Raw genomic sequence first — 22,227 nt, forward strand, 5'->3', positions numbered from 1 at the left:
GATATTTACACATTAAATATCTACAAGCTTGCAGTTTTGCTCAAAAGAACTTCTCGTCATTTCCTAATGAGCCGTTAGCCTCTCAGATGGACTTGCTGTTTTTACAGGTTCCATTTATTAAAGGAGGAATATCCATTATATATAATAAATTATCACAGTTGGAATGCGATGTTTCATTAGAGCATTTAAGAACAGCATGGCAAGATGATCTTGGAATAGACATTGCAGACTGGTAATGGGAAGAAGCACAAGAATGGGTTCACTCTTCTTCTTTGTGCATTAGACATGGGTTTGATACAATTCAAGATCTTACATAGACTTCACCTGTCTAAACTAAAGCTCTCAAAGATGTTTTATTCGGTGGACCCAATATGTGACAGATGCAGTCAAGCACCAGCTTCACTAGGACATATGTTCTGGAATTGTCCTAATATTCATAATTATTGGATTTCAGTTTTTCAATTACTATCAAAGGGTATTGGAAAAACCACTAGATCCAGACCCAATTCTGGCTATTTTCAGTGCCAGTAGTGACAATGTGGAGCTCTCTAAAAATCAGTGTATTGTACTTGGAGTTACACTCTTAGCACATAGATTGATTTTGCTTAATTGGAAACTTAAAAAAATCCACCTCACTGCTCTGTCCTGGTTAAAGATATTATGCACCACCTTCAGCTCAAAAAGATTAGATTTAAAAAAAAACAAAAAAACAAGACTGATAAGTTTTATGCAGTATGGAAACCTTTTATTAATTATTTTAATCAGACGGCAATAATTAAACCCTAATCTCACAATCCCGCCCCCCCCCCTATTTTTTTTTTTTTCTTTTCTTCTTTTCTTTTTTCCCTTCTATATCATTACCTGAGTTCAAACATAAATCATTTACATATGGAAGAATATTATTACACATTGTATCAGCAAAGTGAATTTTGTTGGAATTTTTCTTTGTGCCAATGTTAAAAAACCAATAAAGAGAATGTTCAAAAAAAAAAAAAAATCATTTCACGAGTTCACACCTTACAAATAATCAGATAGTAAATAGTATGCGTAGTAGTATGCGTATTTGGCGTGCTGTCCGAGGAGAGGGCTCCGAAGCCTCGGTATTTTGGCCCGAACCCAGAGTACTCCCCCCAAAAATTGCAAACCAATGCAGGACAGCAGCCGGAACATTACTGATGATCCCTCAAAATTGCATTGCTTAGGCTGAATGTGCTGCTAGGAGGGTTAGTGAAGGGCCGGTAGAGTTCTCGTCATATGGATGAAGACATTAGACAGGGCTGAGCTCCTGCGGGAGCAGAGGCGACGTCACTGCTGCGGCAATGGAGAAATTAGCCAGAACTGAGCTCCTGCGTGAGCTGAGGCGACATCACTGCTGCGGCAATGGAGAAATTGGCCTGAAGAACTGAGCTCCTGCGGGAGCCGAGGTGACATCACTGCTGTGGCAGTGGAGGAATTAGCCAGAACTGAGCTCCTGTGGGAGCCGAGGTGACATCACTGCTGCAGCAGTGGAGGAATTAGCCAGAACTGAGCTCCTGCGGGAGCCGAGGTGACATCACTGCTGCGGCAGTGGAGAAATTGGCCTGAAGAACTGAGCTCCTGCGGGAGCCGAGGCGACGTCACTGCTGCGGCATTGGAGAAATTGGCCTGAAGAACTGAGCTCCTGCGGGAGCCGAGGCAACATCACTGCTGCGGCAGTGGAGGAATTAGCGAGAACTAAGCTCCTGCGGGAGCCGAGGCGACATCACTGCTGCGGCAGTGGAGAGAATAGCCAGGGGAACTGGGCTCCTGCGGGAGCTGAGGTGACATCACTGCTGCGGCAGTGGAAAGAAATTCCCATGATGGAATGATGGTATTAGCTTAGTTGGATGTGGTAGGGTTGCAGATGAGAGAACGAGGCTGGAGCTGAATCTAGCTGATGTTTGGATTTGATGCTGGGAAAGGCCTTTTTGGGCAGCTGTAGTTGCTGTTCCTATGCGGAACGAATGACTGGAGAAGTGGTCTGCTTGGATGCCCGATTGCAATCAGGATGGATTTAAGGTGTTTTTGGAACCAAAAACGTGTGACAGGGCATTGGAATCATCAACAAAAAATGGGTCGGATGGGAGTTTAGCTGGAGCATTTCTGAAGTGTAAATATGCTGAAAGGGTTTGGTATGGCTGAAATTGGTGCAGGGAGATTAAAGATGTAGATAAAATGGCCTTTTTTTAGTTTTGTCTGTTTTACTTTGTTTGATGAAGTAAGACATGGTGACATCATCTAACACTGATAAGTCTGAAATTGTGGGATGGGTTTTTGGGTTGAAGCTGGACGTGATGGTGAGTTCTGAACATCTGAGGAAACCAAAAAAGGCCAGTATGAACATTGCGTCAAGAGTGCGGGCTGTGTTGATGGAGTAGTAGCCTCGGCGGAGAAGTGGAGATGCATCTGGTGAGGATGTCTAGGGTGATGGGTTTCCTGGTGTCTTGGCGTGTGGGTTGGGTTCTTTTGATGCCTTTGATGAGAAGGGATGTTTGTGAATTGGTTATTTCAGAAGATGGTGAGCCAAATATAAGTTTATGAAAAAACTGCATTCCGCTTAGATAACCCTTAATCACCTGGAGTCTGAGGCTGATTTGGGGCCTGCAGTTTTGACATGCCCTGACATTTGTGCTTTTTTCAGTTGTTCATAAACATATTAATGGAAAAAGTGTCATTACAATGGTATTCAGCACAAACTAGGCTACAATAATATGTGAGAAACATGTATGTACATGTTTGTATTTTTGAAGGAATAACGTTTATGCGTGGTTATTGAAAAAACAAAAAAATTTAAGTCACTGAAATAAGGCCAAATAAGGCCAAAAAAATAATATTATATATGCTCCTATAAACAAGTCTTATGGGTTATTGGAGATTGTAGACTAGAGTTTTTGCTTCAAAATTATGTAAAAATTATCCTGCCTACTCGTTCATATAAAACAATAGAGAGATTTAAATTTTGTAAGAAACACAGTATGCATGGAGGAGTGAATCATCATGAATAATCCTGTAATTCACACCTGAGAAGACAAAAGAATCGCATAATGAGTTGTAATGACCTGCATATTAATGAGGCCTTTCAGTCAGGTAGGCTGTGAAAAATCCCTTCTGTGATCATGTCTCAAGCTCATCATGGTGTATATCCAAACATACAGAAAAAACAGCAATACTGTTGAAATATTATTACAATTTAACAATAAAGGTATTCTATTATATACTTTAAAATATAATGTATTTCTGTGATGCAAAGTGTCTGAACAATTATGTTACTCTATGGCATTTCATATAGCCTTTTAGCTTAAAAGCATGCACATTTGGAGAAATATTGATGGATTCTCATATGTTTATGTCAATTTTCTATACAGAGGAGTAATATTTATTCAATATTTATTGTCATCACTATGAGCGCTGGATACTGTGTTTTCAATTCATACTTGCAGCCGGAGGGTGCTCTGTACACCTTTAGTCCACAAATGCCTCCTAAAGAAGAATAGGCCATGTAACAATCCAGGAACTAACCAAACTAACAGAGGCTTCCAGAGATCGCTAACTATGGCGATGCAAAACACTTTTGAAGACAATAAATACATGATTGAGACGATGTATACATGTATTGCCTCATAATTTGCGTCTGAATAGCGCTGGCTCCGTGGGCGTTTGGCCGCAATTAGCGGATAATGAGCTGAATCACGGACTTCTGACATGGCTCTTTTTTCATACAGATTACATAAACACAGAATTTTGTTTTCTATTTGACTTACACGATTTAAAACCTGACATTTCAACGTTTCTTTAGACATAAGTCTAATTTTTTTGTGATTAGTATTCACTAAGTTACAGTTCATTTTCTGAGAACTATCAGATTGGACTTCCTTCAGAGGGAGACGACAGATCACGCATCATGTTAGTTTTCATTTTGCAAAAAGCACAACATTTTGTTTTTGCTCTGAGAGTACACAAATAAAAGAAGATATTCAACAGATTAATATGGTGTATAACTCTTAATTGTATGTGCAAAATTGATAAATTGATGGAGTATTTTGAGTCTCTTTCACAATGGTAAGAAAAAAACCGAGGTGGTATCGCCGGCGATACCTCAGACTCCAGAGTGTTAATGGAGGCGGCTTGGAGGTTCTTAATGCTGTCTAGATAAGATATGAATGAAGTGATTGTGAGAAGAGAAAAATCAGGAAAAGTTAGGCTGTAGGTGAGGTGAAATGACTTGAAGCATCTCCAAGCAGTCAAATAAGATTGTAGGGTTCTAGGGGAAACGGCTTGAAAAATGTAGTTGAGAGAGGTGTCGAGGAGTGTTTTCAGTGGATGGTTTATGGGAATATCAGCTCTGAATAAAGAGGTACTGGGGTTGGGAAATGGTCCGCCTCTGGTGCCAACAGCTTGAATTTCTGAAAAGCAAAGCGAGAGAGAGAATCAGCGATTTTTGAATCCAGGGACGTGTTTGGCAGTTACAATAAATTGATCGCATGCTGAGATCCAAATAAGGCGCCTTAGGAGAGGCATCAGCGCGGGGGAGTGCGAACGGCCTTTATTAATGCAATGTACTGTTGGTTCATTGTCACAGTGAACTACGATGCTGTTGGTAGACCATTCTTTCCCCTACAGGAAGCCTGCTACAATGAGAGGGTATAGTTCGAACAGCGCTGAGGAATTTGCAGACGGCTGTACATCCAAAATCTGAGATGGCCATGTAGACGTGAACCAGCGGCCTTGGTAATATCCCCCGAAGCCAATGGAGGGAGCTGCCTCGGTATATAGTTGAATATCGATGGGGAGAGAGAGAGCAGGTTATTGTAGAAAAAGAGAGACCGTTCCATTGTTTAAGGACAGTTATCCATATACTGAGTTTGTTGCAACACAAACTATTTAATGAGATTTGGTCTTCTAGTGCGTGAATTGACGACGCAAGGGAGATGAGATATGAAAGGGCGGCCCTGCAGGATTATGCGCATTGCGAAATTAAATGTCCGAGCAAAGACAACAGTTTGCGTTTAGAACAGTTTGGATTGTCTAGGAGGGCAGATGCAATCAGAATTATTCTGTCAATCTTTTCCTTTGGCAGCGAGGCCTGGAAATGAACTGTATCCAAATGAATGCCCAGGAATTCAATGAACGTGGCTGGACCTAACGTTTTATCTTGGGCGAGTGGAATCCTGAGCTCAGCGAAAGCACACTCGGGTCAGCCCCTGGAGCTTTGTGGGGGAACAAAGATGTTAGAGAAAAACGTAGGCAGTGAAGGAAAATAGTGCGTCTGGGCCTGCGCTGCTAGCGGAGGCAGCCTCGCGCTAGGGTCTGATGATGGGGCTGCAGGCCACGGACAGGGAGGAGGATTAGAGACAGTGTGAGAAAAAGGTTGCGGCAGCTGGGCCTGTGTTTCTAACGGAGTCATACTCACGTTAAAAGGAACTGCCTGCGGGCAGATCGGAAGGAAGAGGATAGTTAGGTCTAGCAGCTGCGGAGTCTGGGGCACAGGCCCAAACTTGCTGAAGGCTTGCTGCCGCGGCCTGACGCACGTGGAAGCGCCGGTCTTGCGAGCGAAGGAGACAGTGTTTTCTGTGGACGCGAAGACAGGGCTTTGTGACTCTTTCGCGCTTTAGTGTTTTTTGAAGGGAGGAGTGGATTTGGGAGAAGGAAAGGTGGATTGAAGCGACACATACAGATCATACAACTGAGCTTTATTCATTCTCCTAGAGAAATGAATGTCTGTGCTGATGAGCGCTTGTCTTAGACTTACTACTGTCCATTTCTCGATTGCAGGAATTGTTGGATGGGCTGAGGCGTAAGAAGACGCTGGAGATGCTGGTCTTGTAGGCGGAGGCGAGGGTAATCCTCGGCGTCGTGGAGTGTGGGAAGAGGCCCGAATGGGCTGACGTCCACGTAGTGGCTCCGGAGATTCAGAGATGACGTCCGGTGGAGCGCAGGTTCTCCTGACGTGGGATGGATGAGGTGAAGATTCCTGGGAGATGAGGGACTCATCGTCGGAGGGGAAAAGTTGGATTTTTGACATTGCAATGATTTGGTAGACTAAATGCTGTCAAACTGTCGAAGGAATATGGGTGAGTCGACTGTGTCTTATACGTATATATGCTTTCATTCATGCTGATTGGGTAGATATGTTGATTACTGATTGCTGACAGCTGGCCGAAATTACGTGATGATTAGTCAGATTATTTGAACGTTGCTCCTCCCGAATTTTGTTAATAAAACATCATGTGGAGAGAGAGTCCGAATGGAAGGACTGTATATTGGTATGCCACCCCCTCAAATGTGAATCTCAAGAATGGTCTGTGAAGGAGGGCAATCTGGATGTGAAAATAAGTGTCTTTCAGATCCACTGATATAAAACAATCCCCAGGGCGAATCTGCAAGGATTTGTGCGAGGAAGCGTGGACCACGCTCTTGAAACAGGGAGGTCTGCATGCGGGCATTGGGCCACTTTGTTTCCTGCCTTGGATCGAGAGGGGAAGGAGATGAGAGGAGCGGGCGGGTCGCTGAAGAGCGAAAAAAGGGAACTCATTTGTATCGGCATTTTAAAAAATTCCATGTCAATTCACCTTACTATCTTTGACATCATTTACACCAAATCCCATTGCTTATGTGTTGAAACACAGCAGCTCACCACGTTCAATATGCAGAACTAACAGTAAAATTAGATAGCTGCAGTAGAAGGAAATAACAATCTCAATTTTCAGCATATGGCTTCAAAAGTGTCATATGGACCACTTTTATGGTATTTTTGTTCACTTTTTGGAGCTCGACAGATGTGGTTACAATGAACTGCCATTATATGGAAAGGAGGTGCATACAGATTCTTTACAATATATGTTCCACTTAAGGACATGAGGGTGAGTAAATAATAACAAAAGTTTCTTTAAGAACGATTAGTTTCACAGTAAAAACTAATTTACTTCAACTTTAAAATGAAGATTTATCAGTGGTTATCATTTTGTTGTTTTTATGTATTTAAAATCCGTCTCTCATTGATGTGACAGCAGACGAGGTTGTTTTCTTGCTTACATATTAATATGAAAAGATGCCGTCTCGACTGCTCCAGATGTCTCTGCTCGCGGATTACCCTCGGGGGGCCATCGCTATACCCCGCGCGCGCACCTGTCACACACTCTGCTCCCGAGCTCGGTCCATGCCGGAGCGAGTGAGTGAGAGCGTGTCACTCAGCAGCTCCACCCCTCCGGTAACTACACCCAGCTCAGATCCGACCGAACCCGCACATCAGATACATTCACGGTTACACAGGTATCCCCCTCAACGTCACTACCGTGGCGAAAAGTTGTTTTAGGTGTATATGTTTGGATTTTGAGGGAACTTGCTTGGTAGGGTGTAAAAGGTGAAAATGAGAGTGAGGATGATTAAGATGAAGGACGTCTTAGGGTTTGAGTCTAGCTGGACGTACTGGACCCTGTTTTTTCTCTGCGCTCTCGTGCCGCTCCCAGCGCGAGCAGATATCACTTGCACCTCGTGCTTCGCTCCAATACGCCGGAATGAGGCACAAGTGAAGGCAACGGCTTTTGTCAGCCGTGATTTTGGAAGTGTACTGGACGGCAGCGCTGATAAAAACTGGAAGTGGGGAATTGGTGGAGCTCAACTTTCCCTTGAAGCGCACATAAAGTCTCCTTCTGTGTCCTGGAGAGAGAAACCGGAGAGCGCGCACATTTCCCAAGAGGAACGGGCGAGCCCAGCTGAGAAAAAAGACGGAAAAGTTAATCCAACATGGTCTCCAGAGGAAACCAAAGTAAACAGGAGGGACAAGCGCAGTCTGTTTTCGTCTGACAGCACGGCCAGTTCTCGATTCGAATTCAGGCGTACCGGAGGAGTTGACGATACCGGGAAGAGTCCGAGGCAGAATGAACCCCACATGATCACGTCCACCTTTGCGTTGTCTGGAGATTCTGCTCATAATCAGGCCATGGTGCTGTGGTCCGGACACAACAGCAGCGTGAGTTTAAACTTTATCCAATGCATAACACTTTAGAGAGCCATACATTGATAATTATTATATATACTTGTAAAGTTAAACTGAGTAAGTGGGTCATTTTATCTGTTGTTTTTTATTTTNTAGCGGAGGCAGCCTCACGCTCGGTCGGCCCCTGGAGCCAGGGGAGGGATGAGGAGGTTAGAAAAGAGGGAAACTGAGAAAGGGAAATTGCGGCATCTGGGCCTGCACCGTTAGCGGAGGCAGCTTCACGCTCGGGTTTGCCCCTGGAGCCTGGGAAGGAACAGGGTGGTTAGAAAAGGAAGGAAGGGAAAGTAGGACGTCTAGGCCTGTGCCGATAGCGGAGGCAGCCTCACGCTAGGGTCCGTAGTTGAACTGTAGACCAAAGATAAAAGAGGTAGGGTGAAAGATGGCGGGATGAAATGGTTGAGACAGCTGAGCTTGCTTCACTAGTAGAGGCATCCTCATGTTTGGAGTGAAGGCGTTCACCAAGAGGGGCAGGCATCTTTGGATGGAGTGCGGCGCCGGTGAAAGCCGCAATGTGTGGCTAAGCAGAGGGAGGAAAGTAGGGAATCTGGGGCACGGTCCAAGCTTACTGCTGCTGCGGCCTGACGCTTGTTTCTAGCACATGAATTGAAGATACAAGAGTGAGGAGATGTAAGATGAAAGAGTGGCCTTGTGGAATTACTCACATCATGAGGTTTAAGTAGCTGATCGAAGATAGTAATTCCTGTTTAGAACAGTTTGGACTGTTTAGGAAGGTGGAAGCGAACAAATATCCTATTGATTCCTTATGCCGTGAGGCCTGGATATTAGCTGTATTCTAGTTAAGGCCCAGAAATTCAATGGACGTGGCTGGACCCATCGTTTTATCTGGGGCGATTGGAAACCTGAGCTCAGCGAAACTGTGCAGGGAAGAGAGAGAAGTTATTAAATTTTGTACATATTCTTATTTTCTCGAAAAAGGCCTGAAATCCTTTAAACCTGCATATTCACCTCTGACACAATGGTTTGATACTGTAAAAGACAGTACTGTTGAACTCTCATTGTTTGATGTTGAAAGATCATCAAACAGCAAAGTACAATATGATTTAGATGATCCTTTGTTCTTTAACTGTTGCTGGTCTGTCACAAGCACATTTATTTAGTAAAGATCAAAAGAGAATCATTTGTAAAAGACAGAGCTTTGCATAATAAGAATGTGCACCTTGAATTTATTTTAATTGTGTTCAACAATCACTAAAATTTTACCATGAACACACTGCTTGTATAACATTGTTCATTTATATTTATTTATGTTGGTTTCTTTTCTATCCAGACCTGGAAATTACTCAAATTCCATACTTCCAAACTGCAACATAATAGTTTATTCATTGGTTATCTGTCTGGTTTGTTAAGTTACTTACAAATTATGCTCGTTATAAAACAGATACAGATGAAAAGGGAACGGTAAGATTTATTTAAATGCATCAAAATAATGATTTGAAAATAATTTTTCCTACCAGTCTCTGCGTCGCCAATATTGAAGCAGTGGTTATACTTAAACAGAAATACATATTATGACTAAGTTTCTAAGCGATTTTGTTGATAAATCGCTGGACAGCGAGGACAATAAGTTCCGAGTTTCAATGATTCTGTATGCATGTAATATTAACGTCATACGTGCATCAGCTGATTGCGTGTTTAAACCACAATCGTGCCGTAATTTAGAACGGCAAACTTTACAGAAAAGTTTAAAACGTGGATTCCCTCGATCAACATTGATACAGATGGCATAACTGTGGAAATTAATTCAGTGACAGAAAACGAGAAGGATTTTAACTGTGCTTTTGCTGGGTTGAGCCGATGGGGTGGAAAGTGTCAGCTGGCTTGGACTGATATCTGCGCTGCGGCGCGGCTTTGCTGAAAGGCCTGCTGCGGCGGCCTGATGCTGGAGGAAGGCCCGTTTCTTCACGGGAAGAGGCGAAATTGCCCGAGACTCAAGCTTGGTGCTCGACTGCCTTGTTGTCCATTTCTTTATGGCAGGAAAGATAGACTGGGCAGAACTAGGAAAATACACGGAAGGAAATCACGGATGTTTCGACCGCAGTGACGAAAGTCGGCCTCGGCGTCTTGGCATGCGGGGACCGTTTTGTTTGGGCTGAAGTGCCCCCGAGATGAATCGGCGGCGGTGTAATTGCTCCTAGTAAGGCCAGAGGATTGTGGCAAAGATACCTTGTGGACGAAAGATTCTTCATCGGACACACAGAGATTAATTTCGGACACGGTGGGAACTTAGGGCGGGTCAGATGCTGTCAAACTGTCGAGGAATATGGGTGAGTCGACCGTGTCTAATATATATGCTTTCCCCCAACGCTGATTGGGTAGATATGTTGATTACTGATTGCTGACAGCTGGCCGAGATGACGTGATGATTAGTCCGATTATTTGAACGTTGCTCCTCCCGAATTTTGTTAATAAAACATCATTTTATTTAAAAAACAAACAAACATATTAATTAATAGCCTCACAAATGTGGTTCAGGCAACGCGTTCATTGATTATCTTCAATGTCTGCATAGTATTTATAACAACACAAAATATTAAACAACCCTGCCTCATTTTGTTTACATTTCAAAAATATTAAACATGTTAATATATGTGCATACTCTGATTACCTTCACTCTAATAAAATGAAATATAACATAAAACACAACCCTGTCTCTTTTTGTTAAATGGCAGTTTTAATGATCAATAATAGCCATTATAAAAGGTATAAGTATATACAATAAGAAATAAAGCAAACAATTCAGTCAAGCATACAAAATCAGTGCTTTAGGATACAACAGTAAAGTTAAATAGCCTAAATATATAAAGTTATGAAATGTCACTTTGCCCTCAGCCAAAATGATTTGCCACGGAACAAATTATAGATTCATGAGACCAAAGATCGCCTGTTAGATTTACAAAAGATGAATTATGTTATGTTTAACCACTACAGAGACATCAGAGCCAGCGGCAAACGTCAGAAGGACTAGCCGAGGTAAGGCTGGTACAAGAGTGCTGAGTGTCCGGTGAACGCCTGGATCTCACAACTCCCACAACGTCAGATCAAATTTTCAGAAAGGTGCTATCTTAATCAATGAACCACAAATTTGAGCTTTAAACCAGTACATTCTCGCCTGAAAAACTCTTAAAACTACATATAATGACATAATAACAGTGATATGTTTAAATTACGTGGGTTTTCTCCTTTACTATTGACGCTTGCTGGTTACTGCGAGATGCATTCTGGGATACCTGGCTGTCTCAAGTCCGCACAAGTCGCCTCTCGATGCATCCTCGATAAAAGGGGCGGTTCAAGAACACATCTGGGGATTTGAACTGTAACTTGGCTAGATGTGAACTTTGAATTGGAACAGTATTTGGGCAGCGACTGATGACGTTTCACAAGAACAAAAGTACAGACAAGAACGCATATTGAGAAACGGCTCGAATCTGAGCTCGAGCACCCCAACTCTACATGGACACACCTGGCTCTCCCTGCCTTCACTCTCCCCGGACTGCTGATCACCTGCAAGTCATCACCACTCTCATTAGCACGGCTACATTAAAGGTCCCGTTCTTCGTGATCCCATGTTTCAAACTTTAGTTAGTGTGTAATGTTGTTGTTAGAGTATAAATAAAATCTGTAAAATTTTAAAGCTCAAAGTTCAATGCCAAGCGAGATATTTTATTTAACAGAAGTCGCCTACATCGAACAGCCAGTTTGGACTACATCCCTCAACTTCCTTCTTTAATGACGTCACTAAAACAGTTTTTTGACTAACCTCCGCCCACAGGAATACACAAGAGTTGCGTTTGTAGAGTGTGTTTGTCGCCATGTCGTCGAAACGCTGTTATTTTCATCCCGCAGTCCAATCACCGGGTCTGATTCCGGCTCAAATTGATAGGGTAAAATTAAAGACATGTTTACAATAACACTGAGCGCGTGCATCTCCACGTTATGGTAAGAGGCGTGACCTTTCCGGGCAAGGAGCGCTAAGCTGCTGTCAAATCACAACACAGGAACCGCTGGCACAATCAGAACTCGTTACGTATTTCTGAAGGAGGGACTTCATAGAACAAGGAAGTCATCAGCCCGTTTTTATGACAGTGGAAACAGCGGTATACAGAGAAGTAAATTATATGAAAAATACTGTGTTTTTTTACACGCGAAACATGAACACATGTTATATTGCACACTATAAACACAATCAAAGCTTCAAAAAAACACGAAAAATGGGACCTTTAACTCCTTTCACTCCTCACTCTGTGTCTGGTTACCAATCTGATAGTTAATACTCCCTTCGTAGATCTACCGGTGGATTACTTGTCTGATTCCCAACGTCTCATTTGTTCTCCAGTCTCTAGTGTAATCCATTTTTTTTTTCCCAGTCTCCTACGATCTCCTTCATCTGCTCTAAGACTCTGATTGGTCTCAATTTCCCTCATACTCACCTGGAACACTCCATTTACGCTCATCAAGAACTCTGTTTCTGTCACTTCCTTCCATTAGACTGTTGTTTACCTGCCATCTTTGCCTGCTTGCCATAACTATTCAGTTTAAAACTCAAAAACGTTACCATATTGCTGCCATTTCGTGATTGACCAGCTTGCCTGCATACTCACCTGTTGTCTGTTCCCTCAGTGCTGTGCTGTTCCATCAGTTTCTACATTGTTCAATAAACTGTATTGGGTTCAATTACATTTTCCTGCCTGAGTCTCTGTAACAGCTCTCCTGAGTGTATACATTTGAAAACTGTTTTTGTTAATTTAGTGTTGACTGTGAAAAAGAAGGTATTTGAAAACAATGACACATGTTTAATCCACGTTACGGCACATTGTATCGATAGGATATAAATGTTTATACCAGGTATGTGCCTGCTATGTGTTATTCACTTTGACAGTGCTGGTAAAGAAAATAAATGTTTACTTTGTACAATCTTCATATTACATTCCTGCAGCATAGCATGAGGACAGTTGCGTGTTTTAGACCATACAATGAGTGGCGATTTATTGTGACCTGAACGGCAGCAGTAAGAAGTGAGATATTTAGCCATAAAAGTGATCATGCCAGAACAATAGTTTAATCAGATTGGGAACAATGTATTGTAGATATCTGAACAAATAGGCATAATTACTTGTGAATGATGTAACTATAATTATGTTTTATTGCAAAACTTGTGTCAGACTAATCAAACTCGTCTGTTTGTAAATTTCTCTTCCTGTCATTAAAAAAATTCACACTCTGAATTTAAAGCAAGCCATTTCAAATTCAATTCAGTTGTTACTGGCATGATTGTTTTTACACACAGTATTGCCACAGCATTAAACACAAGCAATGACAGGAAATATACAACATAAAGTTTAACAATGACATTACAGAACAGCAGCACGTCATTTAAAGTGTATACAGAATTTAATGATTCATATTTTAAATTCCTTCAAGGTCAGTGGTTACTTTTTTTTTTTTTTTTTTTTTTTAGTATAAAATTTATATTTCCCCCCCCCCCCCCCCCCCCTTGATTTTCCACAAGATTACAAACACGATTCCCAAAAAGTTGGGACACTGTACAAATTGTGAATAAAAAAGGAATGCAATAATTTACAAATCTCATAAACTTATATTTTATTCACAATAGAATATAGATAACATATCAAATGTTGAAAGTGAGACATTTTGAAATGTCATGCCAAATATTGGCTCATTTTGGATTTCACGAGAGCTACACATTCCAAAAAAGTTGGGACAGGTAGCAATAAGAGGCCAGAAAAGTTAAATGTACATATAAGGAACAGCTGGAGGACCAATTTTCAACTTATTTGGTCAATTGGCAACATGATTGGGTATAAAAAGAGCCTCTCAGAGTGGCAGTGTCTCTCAGAAGTCAAGATGGGCAGAGGATCACCAATTCCCCCAATGCTACGGCGAAAAATAGTGGAGCAATATCAGAAAGGAGTTTCTCAGAGAAAAATTGCAAAAAGTTTGAAGTTATCATCATCTACAGTGCATAATATCATCCAAAGATTCAGAGAATCTGGAACAATCTCTGTGCGTAAGGGTCAAGGCCGGAAAACCATACTGGATGCCGTGATCTTCGGGCCCTTAGACGGCACTGCATCACATACAGGAATGCTACTGTAATGGAAATCACAACATGGGCTCAGGAATACTTCCAGAAAACATTGTCGGTGAACACAATCCACCGTGCCATTCGCCGTTGCCGGCTAAAACTCTATAGGTCAAAAAAGAAGCCATATCTAAACATGATCTAGAAGCGCAGGTGTTTTCTCTGGGCCAAGGCTCATTTAAAATGGACTGTGGCAAAGTGGAAAACTGTTCTGTGGTCAGACGAATCAAAATTTGAAGTTCTTTTTGGAAAACTGGGACGCCATGTCATCCGGACTAAAGAGGACAAGGACAACCCAAGTTGTTATCAGCGCTCAGTTCAGAAGCCTGCATCTCTGATGGTATGGGGTTGCATGAGTGCGTGTGGCATGGGCAGCTTACACATCTGGAAAGGCACCATCAATGCTGAAAGGTATATCCAAGTTCTAGAACAACATATGCTCCCATCCAGACGTCGTCTCTTTCAGGGAAGACCTTGCATTTTCCAACATGACGATGCCAGACCACATACTGCATCAATTACAACATCATGGCTGCGTAGAAGAAGGATCCGGGTACTGAAATGGCCAGCCTGCAGTCCAGATCTTTCACCCATAGAAAACATTTGGCGCATCATAAAGAGGAAGATGCGACAAAGAAGACCTAAGATGGTTGAGCAACTAGAAGCCTGTATTAACATTCCTATTCCTAAACTTGAGCAACTTGCCTCCTCAGTCCCCAGACGTTTGCAGACTGTTATAAAAAGAAGAGGGGATGCCACACAGTGGTAAACATGGCCTTGTCCCAACTTTTTTGAGATGTGTTGATGCCATGAAATTTAAAATCAACTTATTTTTCCCTTAAAATGATACATTTTCTCAGTTTAAACATTTGGTATGTCATCTATGTTGTATTCTGAATAAAATATTGAAATTTTAAACTTCCACATCATTGCATTCTGTTTTTATTCACAATTTGTACAGTGTCCCAACTTTTTTGGAATCGGATTTGTACATGCATTTCAGTGTCACATTGTGCAAATCATGAAAATAGATTTCCCTCTCCTCAGGTCAACACGACTTTGAAACACTTAGATCTGTCATGGAACGGCTTTGGAAACGAGGGCGCTTTAGCTCTGGGTGAAGCACTCAAGTTCAACAACACGCTGGTGCACCTGGACCTCAACAACAACCGCATCACTGATGAAGGAGCGAGCCTGCTGTGTAAGGGGCTGGAGGCTAACGATACTCTCAGAGTGCTGCAGGTGGGTGGGATGGACTTTAAGACTCTATTATTCTCAAATTATATCGAATTCACCATTTTAAACAATGCACAACTACAATGCAATATGTTCTTATGCAACAGTTCATTCAGTGAGCAATTGAATCACCACCTCTAAGCTGTTGTGTTGTGGGTATTTACACTTTCTTACTGTATTTTTGTCTGGTTTTCCAGTACAAATATCTAACATTCTTAGATCAATTACTTGAGAAGCAAGATGGCATATTAGGTCTTATTTTTTGGAAAATGTGTCAAATTTAAGTGTTTTACATTTGCACAACAGTTAGTTCAACCTCCACAACATTTAGTCATTTGTGCACATCATAGTAGCAGTTTCTCATTCCTTCGAACAAATTGCAAATGCTTTTGGACATGCATCAATTGCTTTCATACAACTCTCTGCTGTTTTATAACATTATCATTTGCTTATGTCATGTCAGTCAAAATTAACTATACTTGTGAATGCTGAATAGTCATTCCATATAAAACTAATAGTCCTCATTTCATTGCTTGAGTCATTACATACAAAAATGTTGAACTAGTTGTCAAAATCTGTCAAGCAAATTTTACACATTTTTTTTTAAAATCTTTTTTCCTGAAAATGTCTCCTAAATTGAACAATTTCTCTCAAGTGAATCTCAACTTTCACTGATGAGAAGGGGTGTGTGAAGCATTAGTTGCAACCAATGATAAGCCACTTCTCTACAATCACTGTCAGAGGTGAATCCCATAAACCCCCACTTTACAAGCATATATGAACCAAGCAGGACATAGTGTGTACCATTTCTACAATACTGCGACACAGAAATGGAAGGTCAGCCTCATGGAAGAGGGGTAAGGGTGCGGGGAAGAAGGGGAAGGGGACAAAACAGGGGAAGAGGAAGAAGAGGCCAATAGGCAGATCCCTGATGAAATCAGGGCTACAATTGTGGATCATGTTGTCAATCACGGCCTCACAATGGCTGAGGCTGGTCAAAGGGTGCAGCCAAATGTTGGGAGAACCACTGTAAATTCAATTATTCAAACATTTCGTCTGGAGAACAGGTGTGTATAAATATTGTTTACAGTTGTGCACAGCTCTACCCAAAGGGAGTTTATGTTTGTTGCAAATAAGGGTGTATTTTTTCTTTTGCACAATGCTGTGAACAAATTAGAACTGCAAAGAGCATATGCAGTAAAAATGTGAAACATACATATTCAGTGTCTTGTACTCAGTTACCTCACTAAATACAGTAATGTGTAACTTTACAGTATTTTTCAAATGGCTGTGCAAATAGTATATAGTGCTGTCTTGAGCATTTTCAGGTAGTGTCACCAAGATCTGACTTTTTTGCATTGGAAAACATTGACAGAGTAAACTGTCATAATGAAAACATGACAAAGCCATTTGACTATCTCATAAACAATGGTGTCAGGACTTTTCATCTTGATGACACTGACACTTTCATTGACACGAATACTTGCTTTTGAGGAATGACCTATCCATTTTGAGCAAGTGACACGCTTTTGCAGGTTATCAACTAGGTTTTGCAGTTTGTACTAATTGTTTTGAGAACTGCATCAAAGCGACTGAGAAAAACTGTAAAACAAGAACAAATGTCTGCCAATAGGATCAGAAAAATAAATTTTCCCCATTGAATGTTTTTTTCTCATGACCCTGCTGATAGATATTTGTCTTTGTTTTAAGTAGAAACTCACTTAGTTTTCAGAAAATAACATTATATCATTAGGTCACTATATCACTTCTCCAGTAAATGTATCTTGATTTAAGAATGTTTAGATATTTTTACTGGAAAACTAGACAAAAATACAGAGGAAAAAAATACATATCTTGCAGTGTACTTACAACTGTGCTAAAACCTACTTGAATGAACACATATTTTGAAGTATCATCTGTGATATACTGATAATTGTTTCCTTACAGCTGGCGTATAACTCACTGACAGTAGAGGGGGCTCTTACTTTGATCAATGTAGTGAAGAACACACCTAAAACTGCCATTGAGGAGATCAACATATGTGTGAGTGCTGTGCAGCAGTGCTTTTCAACTGCTTTTGCTTCAGCATGAGCCAGCAAAGTCTGCTTATCCTACAAAATGTATTGAAATATATTAACATGACCATAACCTGCATAGACCAATCAGTATGCAAAATAATGTCTTTAAAAAAACAAAACGGCTTTATTTATTGTTCTGACAAGGCATCCAGTATGGAGGTCAAAAAAGGAATCAACAGTACGGTACATTTAAATAATGTAAAAGATGAAGGCATCAAGAAAAGTACATAAACTAATGATGGATGGATGGATGGATGGATGGATGGGTAGGTAGGGAAGGATGGATGGATGGATGGATGGATGGATACCTACCTATCCATCCATCCATACCCATCCATCCATCCATCCATCCATCCATACCCATCCATCCCTACCTACCTACCTACCTATCCATCCATACCCATCCATCCATCCCTACCTACCTATCCATCCATCCATACCCATCCATCCCTACCTACCTATCCATCCATACCCATCCATCCATCCATCCCTACCTACCTATCCATCCATCCATACCCATCCATCCCTACCTACCTACCTACCCATCCATCCATCCATACCCATCCATCCATCCCTATCCATCCATCCCTAGGTAGGTAGGGATGGATCGGTATGGATGGATGGATGGGTAGGGATGGATGGATGGATGGGTAAATAGATAGGTAGGGATGGATGGGTAGATAGATAGACAGACAGACAGACAGACATCACATACAGGAAGTGTTTTGTCCTTTTACTGCATTTAGTCTCGAGCCACCAGTTGAGAACCAGTGGTCAATTGAATATAACAGTAAAATGCAGAATTGGATTAAAATCTGTTTTCTTTGCACAATGATGCTTGTGTTTGTAGAACGTGTCTGGTGAATGAGAACTTCGTGCAGCTCTTAGAGTTGATCTGTCAGGAACATCCCAGTCTGGAGGTGCAGTATGGAGGAGTTGGAGGCTTTATCGCCAAAAAGCCTCGGAAACGCATTGACCCCATGAAAGTTATTCAGGTAGATAGTCTACACTCATGGGAATTAAGACCGCTTAAGTCTTATTAGCAAATTGGCGAAACTTTTGCATTTTTCAAGTCTGATGTTTTTCTGAATTGTGTTTTTGCAGGATTACCTTGATCAGCGCAAGCTTCGTCTGTGGGACTTCTTCCGTAACATAGACAAAGATGGGACAATGCGTGTTCCTGTCGTAGACTTCAGAAAAGCCGTTCAGGTATTGACTACATCATTCTATCACACTAAGATTTGTGTTATTTCAGTTTTCATCATGAGCCCGGATGATAAAAATATATTATTACAGCATTATTCCTGAGTGTTCTCTGAACGTTCAAAACGTCCAATTCTTTTTAAATATTTAAAAAACATTATGTGAACATTAAGGGAACATTCCATTGTATCATTCCTCAAACATTATGTGAACGTTACATTTGAATGTTCTCTGAACATTCTGAAACAAGTAGTAACATTTTATAATTAAAAAAAGGTTAAAAAAAAATGTTTTTGTGATAACGTTTTGAGAACATTGTTATAGAAAAGATAATTCTGAACAAACGTTACCGGAAGAACATTTTGTTCGTAACTTTGAGAGAACCTTGCCAGAATGTATGTTCTGTTAGCTGGGACTGCACTATTATTCTGTGGAAAATAGTTTAAGAATGAGTAGATGAGTCCAAACGTCTGGTACTGCAAAACTAGGCAGATTATGTAACTCTAAACATTAAATGACATGCATTTCATTATTTCTGGTCACACCTACAGCAATCCAGCATCCCACTGGAGAGATTCCAGATTGAGGAGTTGATTCAGAGACTGGACAGAGACCGAACAGGCATAGTGGACTACAGGTGGACTCTCCTTTATCGCTCTACCACAAACAATGAGATAATGTAGTCGTTAAATATTAATGCATGATAAAGCACACAGACTCTGTACACCAGGACCGTTCTCACCAATACTGCAACTTTATGATCATGTTCTCACACTGTCATCTGTCTACATAGGCAGAATTGAAGTGTTCAAACATCAGTGCTTCTCTGCAATATTTCAGTAAGCATATAAGTGTATTTCTTGTAGCTTTAATTTGTTTGTACTAGCTGTTGTAAATAATTATTAGTCACCTTGTTGTTTTGAGGGCCATTTAGTCTTCAAACCACAAGTGTCATCATTAAAGGAGGTGGAGCTTTAATTTTAGTTGAGTGCTCGCTAAAAACCACCTGAATTCAAGTATGACAGAAAGTGGTGAAATCCCAGTCAGTGACATTACAGTTAAATAAATATATATACACATCAGCATTATAAGAACTACCTAAAACATTCAAAACTTGAGGATCAATGTGGCGTTCACATTAAAAGCCAATGGGATATTCAATTTGAGCGGGAGAATTATGTGAACACGGATATTGGACACAAGGCAATTTGTAAGTTGGGATAATAAAACGGGTATGGTAAAAAGATTAAATCTGTGCATAAAGCCTAGAATTGGCATAGAATATAGGTATGCTACCCCAGGTGAAAAAAAGTACATTTCTATAATGTACTTAAAGTGCTCTATTTTCGTGCACTAATTTTATACTTTATACAAAAAATTCATCTTTAGTACTTCTTAAGATCATCTTAGGAACATCTAAGTGTACTCAACTGTGCTATTTTGAGACAGCATGAAAAATATGAACTAAAATGTGTTTTTAATATACAGTTGAGTACACTTAGATGTTCCTAAGATGATCTTAAGAAGTACTAAAGATGAATTTTTAGTATATTAAGTACAAAATTAGTGCACGAAAATAGAGCACTTTAAGTATATTATAGAAATGTACTTTTTTTTCACCTGGGACACTAATTTCTATTCTCATTGCACTTTGCTGACCAAAAAGACCTTCACAGTGCAGTTATTATTGCTGAACTTTTGCCTTGCTACCCCACAGAGGCCTGGCAGATACTAGGAAACAGATGATGCGAGACCACCGCCGCCAACTGCGTAAAGTGGAGTCACGGCAGAAGAAGGAGAAGCAGAAGAGCGACAGGATCCTCAAAACTTTTGAGAGCGCAGTAGAGGCCGTCACGCCACGGAGCTCCATGATAATATCTCCAGGCGCTGCCAAAGAGGACTCCAGCGGCCCCCAGCACTTCTCTGCCACCCCGCTCAGCTCCTGGCACCATATAATCATGTCCAACAGCAGCCGCTACTCTGTCAATAACATGAGCAGCGAGCATGTGCACCTTCCCATGATAGGGAACCCCTCGAGATCACCAGACATGCGCTCATATTCACAGCCAAACCTTTTCGCCAGCATCCCTAAACCATTGACCAGCAAACCCACTTCTGCTCAAGGATTGCACTCCACGTCCAACCCGAGTGTGGCCAGCAGTAAACTCAGCCCCACTGCTAACCTGACCAGATCCAGGCCGGCGTTAAACACTGAGCCCACCAGTAAAGCAAAGGTTAAAGGCAAGAAAAAGAAGACCAAGAAAAGAAAAGAAAAGGTATAATGTCAAAAGGATATGGTGTCCATGCCTGTCAAGCTCCACAAAGGGAAAATCTTCAGAGAATAACAACATTCAGAAGACTTTAAATATTATAGCACATGAGATATATGGACTTTATATATATATATATATATATATATATATATATATATATATATATATATATATATATATATATATATATATATATATATATATATATATATATATATTGTCCTTTTGGAAGGTTTCCTCTGGGGATTCTGGTTTCCCCTACATTCTAAAGACATCCCAGATAGCAAATTGATTCTGGAACCAATCTGGTTGATTTTTGTCTGTGAGTTTGGCCCACATGGAAATATGGCCCAAGATTCACCCAGAAGCTGCTTGCAAAAAATCAACCAGATCCATGCCGGAAGCAGACCAAAACTCACCCACAATGTCTTTCATGTGCCCAGAAATCAGCCATACTGGCCCAAACAGGGCCAGGATCCCCAAATGTCAGACAGAAAAGAGACAAACTCCACTCTTTACCCAAGAACTCACCCATAACAGTCAGAAAACAGCTATTGCAGCTGCTACATAATTATTTGTATTTTTATTTATTTATTTATTTATTTATTTTTATGGCAGATGTGCCAATTGTAAGCGAGATTTGGCCCAGACTCTGTTGCTTTATAAGATTCAGGTCAAACTCAACACAGAATGTCCTCCTGGTTAGAGATGGGCGATATGGCCTCAGTTGCTCCGCATCTGATTTTCTATAACCAAACCAGTTCCAAATTGTGGAGGTAGCTCCTCGCTTAACAACAAACTCCTCCTCAGCCTCATGTCCACCTTCCGCCATGCTTGTTTTCACACCGCACGTGAACAGTGAATCGATCACGCACGAAACTACGTCAACAACTAGACTTATCGTTATCGCCCATCCCTACTCCTGGTACAGCTGGGATTCGAACCGGGAACCTTCTTGCTGTGCTTCCCTCGAGATGTTCGTACCACATTAAATGCAGTACATGTTTGTTGTTTTGTACTGTTATGATTTTGTGCTGTTTTATTTATATGCAAATGCTTTGAGAATGTGAATTTAAAATTTTTGAGGTCAATAAAGTTGACAGAAAGACAAAATTTTAGTGCATGTGATTCCAGGTCGATGAGACTCATGTTTTACATAAAATTCCCAAAATAACGGGCATGTCATCTAACACCAATACTTCTTCTAAATACTGATTCAGTAAATACCAATTTTTACGGTAGTATACAAAGCACCAGGATACACATACAATTTATTTGTTTATACCAAATTATAGCTGAGAT

General features: G+C 41.0%; 1 protein-coding gene and 1 pseudogene across 1 annotated transcript; one reads left to right on the forward strand and one right to left on the reverse strand.

The window, feature by feature from the left end:
- Positions 1-1,805: 1,805 nt before the first annotated feature.
- On the reverse strand, positions 1,806-6,009 carry LOC125261819 (annotated as a pseudogene).
- A 1,375-nt stretch (positions 6,010-7,384) lies between these two features.
- LOC125261820 (protein phosphatase 1 regulatory subunit 37-like) lies at positions 7,385-21,055 on the forward strand. Its single transcript, XM_048180366.1, has 7 exons — positions 7,385-7,987; positions 15,183-15,377; positions 17,319-17,431; positions 18,300-18,444; positions 18,554-18,658; positions 19,204-19,289; positions 20,370-21,055. Exons 1-7 carry the CDS (start codon positions 7,385-7,387, stop codon positions 20,932-20,934), a joined length of 1,812 nt encoding a protein of 603 aa, XP_048036323.1. The 3' UTR covers positions 20,935-21,055.
- Positions 21,056-22,227: the final 1,172 nt, after the last annotated feature.

Source organism: Megalobrama amblycephala, unplaced genomic scaffold, assembly GCF_018812025.1.
Source record: "Megalobrama amblycephala isolate DHTTF-2021 unplaced genomic scaffold, ASM1881202v1 scaffold495, whole genome shotgun sequence".
NCBI lineage: Eukaryota > Metazoa > Chordata > Actinopteri > Cypriniformes > Xenocyprididae > Megalobrama > Megalobrama amblycephala.